The 12,719-nt window shown below is 37.6% G+C and overlaps 1 protein-coding gene across 2 annotated transcripts in view; it reads right to left on the reverse strand.

Annotated features, from left to right (window-relative positions):
• EMSY (EMSY transcriptional repressor, BRCA2 interacting) overlaps window positions 1–12,719 on the reverse strand; it is a 99,985-nt gene that overhangs the window by 22,619 nt on the left and 64,647 nt on the right. For both annotated transcript variants that reach the window (XM_049780251.1, XM_049780252.1), the window contains 2 exons: window positions 10,451–10,624; window positions 3,585–3,783 (listed from right to left, as the gene is read on the reverse strand). In XM_049780251.1, coding sequence (XP_049636208.1) covers window positions 3,585–3,783; window positions 10,451–10,624 — 373 coding nt within the window. The remainder of the gene's footprint in view (window positions 1–3,584; window positions 3,784–10,450; window positions 10,625–12,719) is intronic.

Consider the following 12,719-nt stretch of genomic DNA (forward strand, 5'->3'; position numbering starts at 1 on the left):
AAAAAATAAAAAAGGCAGGAACTAGGGCTGGAGAGAGAGTACAACCGGCAGGGCATTTGCCTTGCAATGTGGTGACCTAGATTGAGTTTCAAATACCTCATATGGTTCCAACATTCCTGGACAGGAGTAATTCCTGAGCACAAAGCCAGGAGTAAGCCCCAAGTAATGCCAAATGTGTCCCCCAAATCTCCCAAAACAACATAGCTAAAAATTCAAATAATATAAAGGAAAATAATGATTTATTAAGTAATATTTACATTCCTAGCAGTCATTCTTTGTAAACTTGCATTATCTTGGACAGAGACCAAATTCTTTATCACTTTCTATTTAATCACATCCTATGATTCCTAACTCTTGTCTGAAAATATACTAAGGAGCAATAGAAGAATATTAGGGAAGAAGAAAGTGCAGATTATAACAATAGATTTTAATGCCAGAAATTATCCTTGAACCCTTGAGTATTGCTGGTTATAGGCCCAAAAAAATCAAACAAAAAACTAAAATGGGTTTTAGAGTAAAATGTATTAGATATGTTTACTATGAATTGTGACATTTTTGCTACAAATATTTTAAAAAGTAATATGCAATGAAAGATATAAAATGAATAAGTATAAGTAGATAAAGGTACATTAACTAACAGATCAGAGAGCAAAATATTCCATGATTTCTAAAAATGGCCAAACTGACCTACTCTTACTATGGAAACTGAAGATTTACCGATACAATGGCAGATTTAGATAATGATTAAACTGACCTTATAGCAGCTATTTTCAAAAGATAATTCACAATCATATTGAGACGATTTTTATTCATGTCATCCTTTAATAACTCATAAATTAAACATTTTACCTGACTATTATGAAGAGAATTCTTTTTTCTTTTTTTTTTTTTTTTTTTTTTTTTTTGGTTTTTGGTTTCTGGGCCACACCCGGCGGTGCTCAGGGGTTACTCCTGGCTGTCTGCTCAGAAATAGCTCCTGGCAGGCACGGGGGACCATATGGGACACCGCGAACCAACCACCTTTGGTCCTGGATCGGCTGCTTGCAAGGCAAACGCCGCTGTGCTATCTCTCCGGGCCCATGAAGAGAATTCTTAAAGGAGGAAAAATAAACTTAGTATTATTCAAGGAAGTGCAGGCTTAGGAAGAAAGAAAGAAAATCAGCTGGTGTGTTGAACTTAGAACATAATCTACCAGGGGTCTCAAACTCAATTTACCTGCAGGCCGCAGGAGGCAAAGTCGGGGTGATCCTTGAGAGCAAAGTCAGTAGTAAGCCTTGAACATTGAGGGGTGTGACCCAAACAACTAAAACAAAAAACAAAACAAAACAAAAAAGATTCCTCTCGGGCAGGGCCACAAAATGTTATATGGTGGGCCGTTTGTGGCCCGCGGGCCGCGAGTTTGAGACCCCTGGCAGTATGTTAAAAAAAAATAAAAGTGGGGCCGGGTGGTGGCGCTAAAGGTAAGGTGCCTGCCTTGCCTGCGCTAGCCTTGGACGGACCGCGGTTCGATCCACCGGTGTCCCATATGGTCCCCCAAGCCAGGAGCAACTTCTGAGCGCACAGCCAGGAGTAACCCCTGAGCGTTACCGGGTGTGGCCCAAAAACCAAAAAAAAATAAAATAAAATAAAATAAAAGCTTGAAAAATTCTGAAGCAAATAGTACCGTGTACGCTGAGTTTATCCCCAAAAATGTTTCAATATGCCGCTAAACGATAATTGTCTGAATACTGCCACAAAACGAATTTTCCAACTTGATCCTGCACCAATCACTGCAAGGCTGCTCGGACCGCCTCTCTAACTCAGCCAATCCAAGCAGGCTTTTTATGCATGCAAATTAGACAATGTTCTGGACCGAATCTACACTGTCAAAAGCCTGCTCAACTTGGCCAGAGTCAGAGAGGAAGTCTATTACAGTAGAACCTTTGAACCTTTGCTTGTTGTGATTGGCTCACTGTGGTACATACAGTTGCAGCACAGGAACATTCTTTCTGATACAGCAAATATAGGCCTAAACCTATGTTTTAACTGCAAAATTAGGGAGTCGTCTTATACGCCGGCAAATACGGTATATAAACTGACAATGTACTTTGTAAAATGAGTGCCATATTTGCTAAAAAACATTTAGATTTATTTTTAGGTGTAAAGTTTTCAAGGATCATTTCAAATTATATATATTTCCTTCTTGATGCCTCTTAACCTCCCTAAAGAGATCTTTCTACTTCTGGCGATCTCTATTTAGTAATAATAAAATCCTTATATAGAAGTTACAAATGTATTTTTTACATTTCCTTACACTGGATTTTAAGCTCTTAGATCTCTAGAACTAGATTTTACTCAACCTTTAGAGGTTCCAGTACAGAGTCCAAATTATATGGCCTATTGTCCATGGGGGGGGGGGGATTGCTCACTGAAAAAGCCCTTTATTAAAAAAAATAAATAAGGCCATAGCCAATGGATCATTTCCATGCCTGGGGGAAATGGGCCAGTCTCACCCACCTTCAGGAAACATTGATTTGGTGCAATGCTTAATACATATTTATTATAAAGCAATATATAACTGTGAAATGAAATTAATGAAATAATCAACAATTTGAACCATGTCAGTCTAGTCAGGGTAGTCGTCAACGTAGAGCTAAAAAATCATCCAGGGCTGATATGAAAAAAATCTGTACTAGAAAAGTGAAGATGCTAAGAAAGTTCTATGAAGATGATCAAGGGGAGGTAGAGAAAGAGAATGGGGGAGAAAGGATCAGGGAAAGAGACTTAGCTTTGCTTAGATGTACCAGAGTATACCTTATTGTTAGGTGATGACATGAGTATATCACCTAACCAGGGGAGAACAAAGGTAACAGAAATATATGTAATATAAATATATATGTAATATACCTGTGTTTCTGTTATCTCTTTACCTTCTGTTATATTATATTCTATTACCTTTTACCTAAAAAGCTTATGACCATGAGTTTGTTTCAAAAGATTCCCTGTAAGAACAATATAATTAAAATTGTACTATTGGGTCTAGCTTCACCGTTTTTTCTTATAAATGGGACAACTATAAAATTATCATTTAAACTAGGATACTACTAAAAGTAAAAGAAAATGTTACCAATAGTTAAACTAGAATAGACATAAACTGGAAATACTGTCATGGAAATGGCAATGTACAATCAACTTTAAATCCTACTAATTATCCACCTTTTCCACTTTGATTTTATTTCTCAAAATTCAGCAACAATCAATTCAAAATGTATTATCTTACTTTCTTGTACTCAAAGCAAACAGAAGGAAACACAAGCTCTAATCAGTTTGATAATAAATACATATTAAAATCATCACTTAAATTTTACCAATTATTTTTATAAACATGCCATGCAGAAAGATAATAAGTATTATCCAAAAGATTCAGCTTAATCAACTTTTAACATGCAGAACAAAAGAAAATCAAAAGAACTGACAAATCAAAGCAGGCATGTTTGCTTAAAATACCTGAAGGCAACTTCTCTTTTGGAACTAGGGAACTAGATTTACAGTCAATAAGTAATACTGTTTAATTAAAAATAATGAAATAATGAAATGGATCATACCTTGGGAACTTTGGGAAGACTCTGCAGAAGAGGAACTACTATCTGTATAATTCTGTGGTTCTTCCTTTCCCTCCTGAATAGATGAATTACCAGCCTCTGAAACCCTGGATGCTTGTTGTAATGTTTCTGTGACCAGTTGCCTTGTTTGTTCACTAACAACAGTGGCTTGAAATGTCACTGGTTTAGGTTTAATTAGAACCTAGAAGGAAAGAAGTATATCCAGTTTAAAGTACTCTCAAATAATACTTTCCTAACATGGGAAAACAACACTCTGTATTTATTATGCTTTGGGTATACCTCTGTCCAGCAAAGACTAACTTAATTTGGGTTTTTGTTTTGGGGGGCAACATCTGGCAATGTTCAGGTCTTACTCCTGGTTCTGTGCTCACATATCACTCCTGGTGGAGCTGGGGGAAAAGCATATGGTACTGGAAATAGAATACAGGTCAACTGCATCCAAGGCAAGCACCCTACCATTGTACTATTGCTCTGCCCTGACATTCACTGCTTTAAGTGCTATATAAGTCATAATTCTTGAAACCTTTGTTCTTGTTATTTTTCCCTGTCTATATGCTTTCAAGTTTCATTTTACAATTTGTATACTATATTGTAGAATGACTATAATATAGTCATTCCATTAATTCATTTCAATGACAACAATATAGTCTATATAATGATTGCAGACAACATAACCCATGTGGGGTCACAGCCAGGGTAGCAAGCAGGGCTCCAAATGCTGCTCCAAAATCTCCAAAGCTGCTAACTGCCTGAAATTAAACTCTACCCTCATATCCAGGTGATGTCATGCCTAGGGGTGGGGATACAAGACAATCTTAACTACATAAGCTCCCATGAGATCTCCCTGGCAGTAGAGAATACTAACAGTGACACAGGAGAGAAGCACCTTGAGATTACAAAAGCAAATCTGTATAATGTCTTATGGATGAAGACGGCAATTCTGCAAATCCAGTTAGTACTACTCCCCAACATAACTTCTGTGAAATGAAATTCAGAATGGAAATGCTTAGGATGTGCAATAGAATGTATTGCCAATAAAACACAGAGGGATATGAAGAGTAATCAGAAAAATACAAAAATGTCCCTATTAAAAAACCTGGTAAGCAAAATGAAAAAAATCATTGAAAGGCCTCACCAACAGAATAACATCTGCTGAGGACCAAATCAATGAGCCTGAAGACAGAGTGCAGAAAACCTCCAAAACATCAGTAGGAAATAGAAACAAGCCTCAAAAGAAGAAAACAAACAAACAAACAAACATAAGATGAAAAAAATCCTCAAAATAAATGAACATAAGATCTTCGGGGTTATTAGTTCAACAGAAACAACATAATAATCATTGGGCTCCCAGAGAGCCAGAAAGAAAACCCCTAGGAAGAAGGAACAATAAAATACATTGCTGAGAAATTCCCAGAGCTGATGAGCACATGCACACACACCCTGAATGCCCAAAGAGCACTAAGAGATTCAAAGAAAAACATCCCAAGGCACATACTGGCCACAGTGATGGAAAACCATAGATAGAGAACATTGAAAGCAGCAGGATCAAACAAGGAAAGTACATACAAAAAATCATCTTTCCCCTAAGTGACCATTCCCAACTGAATGTTGATAGTGATTTGCATGATACCTCTTCAGTATCCATATTGCAAACCACAATTTTTAAAAGATATATGTATATATATATATGAATGAAAAAGGAGGAGGAGAAGAAAGAGAAGAAAAAGGAGAAGGAGGAAGAGGAGAAGGAAGAAGAAGAAAAGGAGAGAGGCTTTCTCTCCTCCCCTTCTGCTTTTCTCCCTGCTCTAGCATCTCTTCCCTCCTCTTTCCTCCTTCCCTTCCTCCCCTCTCCCCTGGCACCTTCCCTCTCCCTCCTCCCTCTGTCTCCCAACTCTCCCCTCCCTGCGTAGCCTCCCTGCCTTCCCCTCCCCTCTCTGCCGCAAACAAAAAAGAAAAAAAAAAAGGAGAGAGGAGGAGGAGGAGGAGGAGGAGGAGGAGGAGAAGAAGAAGAAGAAGAAGAAGAAGAAGAAGAAGAAGAAGAAGAAGAAGAAGAAGAAGAAGAAGAAGAAGAAGAAGAAGAAGAAGAAGGAAGAAGTAGTAGTAGTAGTAGTAGTAGTAGTAGTAGTAGTAGTAGTAGTAGTAGTAGTAGTAGTAGTAGTAGTAGTTGCTGCCGTCGTCGTCATTGTCATTGTGGTCATCTCACAGAGGTAGGCAAGGTGGAGAGCCAGAGGGAAACTGAGGACCCTAATGGCTTGAATGCGCAGCACTGAAAATCATAAACAACTCTGCAACTAATCTAATGGTGATTAAATTAAAGCCTTTTTTTTAAAAGCTAAGTTTTACAGCAGATTTATCACAAGCAACAGACATTCCAGACCAAAGACAGTGATGGGATATAGTTAAACACAATGAAATGAATACCCCACCAAGAATACTTCATGCAGGGGCCAGAGAGATAACACAGTTGTAGGACATTTGCCTTGTACTTGGCCGATCCAGGACAGACCTGAGTTCGATTACAGGCATCCATATGGTCCCCAGAGCTTGCCAGGAGCAATTTCTGGATGCAGAGCCAGGAGTAACCCCTGAGAGCCACCTGATGTGGCCCCAAGCACCCCCCCAAAAAAAAACAAAAAAGAATACTTCATGCAGCTAGACTCACTCAGTTTTGAAGAATCAATAACCAATAACAGCTTTACAAATAAATTAACAGCTCAATATCTTTAGACTCAAAACCAACTTTAAAATAAAAACTAAAGGGGTAAAGTTAAGGCAAGACAAACACACCACAAACACCCCAAACTTCTACAAAAAGATGGCACACAATTCCACAACAATCATCTCTCAATGTCAATGGACCAAAAAAGACCAAATATCACCAAATAAACACAATAAAACACCAAATAAACACAGAAGGGCCAAATGGATCAGAAAACTGAATCCAACACATTGCTGCCTGCAAGAAACACATTTGAATAGTCATAGCAAACAGACTCAAAGGAAGACGATCAATCCTTCAAGAAAACAACTTCCTGAAAATGACTGGGGTGCCATACAAATACTGATGATAGACTTCAGGCTTAAAAAATGTTATAAGAGACAGAAAGGGTCATTTCTTAATAATCAAGGAATACGTACATCAGGAAATCATATTCTGAAACACCTATCATGCAATGATGGGGCCAGCAAAATACTTAAAACAATTGCTAATGGACTTGAAGAAAGAAATCAATAATAACACAACAGTAGTTTGAGATTTCAACACCATTCTGTCACCTCTTTCCAAATCATGGATGTATCATGGATGATAAGATACTATATTTAGAAAATTCTAGGGGAGAAAGGAAGAAAATAGGAGGAGAAAGGAGGGTAGGAAGGAAGTAGGGAAGGAAGGGAGAGGAGGAGATATGGAGGTATAAGAGAGGGAAGGAAGGTGGAAGGGAAGAAAAAAAGAAAATTTAAAGACTCAACAATAAAGCTTTTGAACCAATAATTCTGTATAGTAAAGTGGCAGGCTATAAAATTAATATGCAAAAATCCCTGCCTATATACAATATACTATATACAAATAATGAAGAGAAAAAAAGAGATATTAAAAAATCCCATTTACAATTGTGCACCAGAAAATCGAGTACCTTGGAATCAACGTAACTAATGAGGTGAAAGACCTATATGACGAAAACTACAAAACACTGCTTCAAGAAATAAAAGAGGACACAAGGAAATGAAAACACATCCCCTCCTGCTCATGGATTGGAAGAATTAACATCATTTAAATAGCAATACTCCCCCCCCAAAAAAAAAAGCACTGCACTAATTTAATACAATCCCTATAAGGATACCCATGACAAAGTTCAAAGAAATTGATGAAACACTTATAAAATTCATTATGGAATAAGAAACCTCCATAAATCTCCACAAATAGCTAACACTATTATTGGGTGTTTTTTTGGAGTGGTGTTTTCTTTTTCTGTGCAACACTTAGCAGTGCTTAGAAATCGCTTCTGGCAGGGTTGAGGGACAAATTGGGATAATGGGAATTAAACTCAGACTGGTCACATGAAAGGTAAGGGTCCTACCCCACTGTATTATGGCTCCAGCCCCTAAAAAGATCCTTGGGAAGAAGATGGGAGGCATCACCTTGCCCAATTCAAATTATACTATAAAGTGGTAGAAGTTTTATAGTAGGGTAGGTTTTATAGCAATAGGGACCGGAGTGATTGCACAGCAGTAAGGCAGTTGCCTTGCACACTTATGACCTGGGATGGACCCGGGTTCGATTTCTGGCATTCCATATAGTCCCCCACTGCCAGGAGCAATTTCTCAGCACAAAGCCAGGAATAACCCCTGAGCACCACTGGGTGTGGCCCAAAAACAAACAACCCCAAAACCCAGCATGGTATTGGAATAAAGACAAACTGTTAGATCAGTAGAAAAGACTTGAATATCTCGACACAAGTCCTCAGGTATATAATCAATTAATCTCTGATAAAGGAGCAAGAAATATGAAGTAGAACAATGAAAGCCTCTTCAACAATGGTGCTGAGAAAACTGGTATCTACATGCAAAAAACTGAACTTGGACCTCTTTTTAACACTGTGTATAAAAGTAAAAGTCATGGGGCCGGAGAGATAGCTTGAAGGTTTGGCCTTTGCCTTGCATGCAGAAGGATGGTGGTTCGAATCCCAGCATCCCATATGGTCCCCTGAGCCTGCCGGAAGCGATTTCTGAGCACAGAGCCAGGAGTAACCTCTGAGCGATGCTGTGTGTGACCCAAAAACCAAAACCAAACCAAAACAAAACAAAAAAGTAAAAGTAAAATCAAAACAAATTCAAGGGGCCAGAGGGGTAGTACAGTGGTAGGGCATTTACCTTGCATGCAGTTGACCCAGGACGGCAGGGATCCAGGAGCAATTTCTGAGTGCAGAACCAGAATAACCCCTGAGCACCACCAGGTGTGGCCCCAAAACAACAACAACAAAAATAGATTCAAGATTTTTGTATTGGACCTGAAACTATACGATACGTAGAGGAAAATTTAAGAACTCCATGACATTGAAGCTAAAGACATTTTCAAGGATAAAACACCTTTGGACCAAGCAAGTGAAAGTAAATGTAGGCTAATGAGTCTACATTAAACAAAGAAGATTTTGCACCTCAAAGGAAATGTGATTAGGATACAAAGACTTTCCACAAATTGGGAGAAACTGTTCACCCAAAACCCTTCTGATAAAAGGTTAATATCTAAGATATATAAGGCACTGGGGTACAACAACAACAACAACAAAAAATCATCTAACCACATACAAAAATGGGGGGTAGTGAACAAAAACTTTCTTCCTCAAAGAACTACAGATAAACAAAATGGAAATGAAAAATGCCCTACACATCATTAGTATCAGGAAGATGCAAATTAAACAAGGAGATATCATGTCACACTACAGAGATTGGCACACACATCCATATTGGCATGAATAGGGAAAGAGACTCTCATTCACTGCTGGTGGGGATGTCAACTGGTCCAACCTTTCTGAGAAACAATATGGCCATTTCCCAAAAATATGAAAATTGATTTCCCATATAATCCAGAAATACTACTTTTGGGAATATACCCTAGGAACCCAAAACTAAGATGAGAAAAGTTCTTTGCACTCTTTGCATTGCAGCACTATTCACAATAGCCAGATTCAGGAAACAACCCAAGTGCCCAAGTGGATAAACAATAGCACATCTACACAATTAAATACTACATTTAAGAAAAATGAGGTCATGAAGTTTGCTTTTACATGGATGAATATGGAGAGTATCAATTCTGAGCGAAATGAGTTATAGGCAGAGGGATACACATAGAATGAACACTAATTTGTGGAATATGAAAAAATAATAATATGGTAATAATTCCCAAAGACAGTGAAGACAAGGGTCAATGTAGAAAACGTGCTACAATGGAGCCGGAGAGATAGCATGGAGGTAAGGCATTTGCCTTGCATGCAGAAGGTTGATGGTTATAATCCTGGTCCCCTGAGCCAGCCAGGAGCGATTTCTGAGCATAGAGCCAGGAGTAACCCCTGAGTGCTGCTGGGTGTGATCCCCCCCCCCAAAAAAAAAAAAAAAACAGAAAAAAAAAATAAAAGAAAACTTGCTACAAATAGCAAGGGAGTACAGTTAGGGCAGAGAAGGGCTCATTATGACAATGAGAACTGCAAATGATTACTGGAAGGAGGTACAGTGATATGCATGACATCCTTTCAGTAACAATATTACAAACCACACTCTCAAAGGAAGGGGAGGAAAAAGAAAGAGTGAGAGCTAAAGAGAGAGAAGAAAAATTATCTGGCACAAAGGGAAACACAAAGGGGGGCAGGAGGGAAACTGGGGATACTGGTGGCAGGAAATGTGCACTGGTGAAGAATCAGGTGTTGGACATTGTAGAACTGAAATTCAATCATGAACAACTTTATAACTGTATCTAATGGTGATTCTATTTAAAAAATTATTTAAAAAGAAGTTTGGAACTGGAGAGATAGTATAGTGGATAGAGTGCTTGCCAAACCAGGTTCAATCCCCAGTATCCCATATGGTCCTCTGAGCATCATCAGATGCAATTCTGAGTGCAGAGCCAGGAGTAAGCATTGATTTGCCAGGTGTGACCCAAAGCAAACAATTTAAAACTTTATTTACTTTGAAATAAAGAAGTAACTTTTACAAAATTCTAAGATAGCATTTCTGAATCAAAGCTGATAATGGTGGGAGAGTATATGTACAAGAAGCTTGATTTGATGCCCAATAAAAAAAAAAAAGGACATTCACACAAACTAACAAAAAAATTACCAAATTTCAAAGCATACCTGTGTTTTACCTTGCTGGCCATAAACAATTTTTGTTGGGATAATCTTAGCTGCTGGTTGAACTGTGGAACCTAATCCCTTAGGTTGTGTTACAATCATTTTGGTGATGGGTCTTGTAGCCGTGATTATAGCTGGCTTTGCTCCAGTTGGTACAGTTTGTATAGTCTTTTCTCCCTAAATTAAAATCAATCAATAAATATAAAAGTAATTTGTATGCCATAAATAATGAAAACTGTCTGTTCACTAGTCATAAAGGTTTAGATAGGATGAAAAGAAAGAAAATATAAATTACATTATAAAGTTCCAAGTGGTTATAACTCATAGATTTGTAGCAATGATCATGTCATGCAATGATCATTAGTAAATGAAAATAATTACTAAATGTAATACTTATACCTATATTAAATTTTTTTAAATATATATTACAATGGTAACATTGGTTATCTCTAAAAGTAGGGTTACAAGTTTGCCCTGCTACTTTTGTTTTTAATTTATCTATAGTACATATTCATGTAATTTACAAATTACCCCAGTCACAAACACAGTTACCAGTAAGGTAACATACATAAGGCAAATTTCCTATTTCTCTAAATATAAAATTCTAATAATATATTTTTATCAGAATACCTATATGAAAAAATGACAGCCAAGAGATTAAATCAACATTTTTCTGAGGTTACATAGAAAAATACAAAGAAATTATTTTTGGCATTTGCCATGTTTTATTATATTAATATCCTCTAGTCTATTAACTAGATAACTTAAACTCATTAACATTTCCCCATTTTGATTTGCTTTATTCCCATGTACTATTATTTCATCATTCATATAGTTAATTTTGTTTTGTTTTGTTTTGGGGCCACACTCAGCGGTGCTCAGGGGTTACTCCTGGCTCTCTGCTCAGAAGTCACCTCTGGCAGGCACAGAGGATCATTTGGATGCCAGGATTTGAACCACCATTGGTCCTAGGATGGCTGCTTGCAAGGCAAATACCCTACTGCTGTGCTATCTCTCTGGCCCCAGTTAATTCTTGAAATTAAATTCAAATATAATGATTTAATATTATTTTAAAAACTAAAATCCAGGGCAAGAAAGGTAGCAAAGTGCTTGCCTTACACCCAGCCTCGTTCAATACCTAGTAATCCATATGGTTCCCTGAGCTCCACCAGGATTGATCCCTGAACACAGAGCTAGGAGGAAGCCCTGAGCACAGCTGGGGATAGCCCCAAAACAAAACCAAACAAAAATCCACAAAATTAAAAAGAATAAGTAATTTTTCATTGTATCAATTTTGTTTAGTTGTCATTTTATCTAAACATATGAACATCTAAATGTAGTAACAAGAAAAACAAAGCACCTTGATGAGTTGGCAGCAAGGCACATCACTTTTAAATCTAACTACAAAAAAAAACCCATAGGATTAACTCTTGCTGTAATTATCTACGGAAACATAAAGCACCTGTCAACTGTTTGACAGCATTATTTAATACACATTTTCATAGCAGCATCTCTGAAAAAAGCTTAGTTTGTGAAGAGCTTCTTCAATTTCAAGCAGCAAGCTCAATGGCATTTCACAGTTGATCAAAACTAAACAGCTTAAAAAAAAATGTCTTCTGTTGTGGGCTGGAGAGATGATAGTACAGCAGTTAAGGCACTTGCCATGCAGTCAGGTCACCCCAGCATTACATATAGTGCCCTGTGGTCAAAGCTCTGAGCACTGGCTTGGGTATGTGATCTCTACAAAACTAAACAAACAATGGAAAAAGTTCTGATGCAGCCCAGAGTATTAGTCCAATGGATAGGACTTGCCTTGCACCCAGCCAACCCAGGTTGGCTCCCTGGTACCACACATGATGCACAGAGCCAGGAATAGGTGCTGAGCACAGCTGATGTGTCCCCAAAACCGCAAGAATGAGAGATGTTGAATAAATCAGCTGAAGTCAGACAACTATGATAGAGACTATCTAAGTATGTACAGTCACAGATCTCTTAACGGTTATCTTCAGAACCATAAATATCCATTTGATTCTTTTTACTAACTGAAAGTCAAAATTGAATAATGAAATAACAAATTATCATCAATTAACTTAGTTTTAATCACAATGTTTCTCTTTTCCAGACTAGATCAAATTTTATACTATAATACTTACTTGTCATTAGCAAGAATAAGTATCCTCTAACAAAGGTAGAATAGTTCAGTTGAACCAAGCTAATCAAATGAAAAATGGTGACAAGCAAGCTGGTTATGAGCAATATGTTTAAGAAAGAG

The sequence above is a fragment of the Suncus etruscus genome, chromosome 9, assembly GCF_024139225.1.
Source record: "Suncus etruscus isolate mSunEtr1 chromosome 9, mSunEtr1.pri.cur, whole genome shotgun sequence".
NCBI classification, from domain to species: domain Eukaryota; kingdom Metazoa; phylum Chordata; class Mammalia; order Eulipotyphla; family Soricidae; genus Suncus; species Suncus etruscus.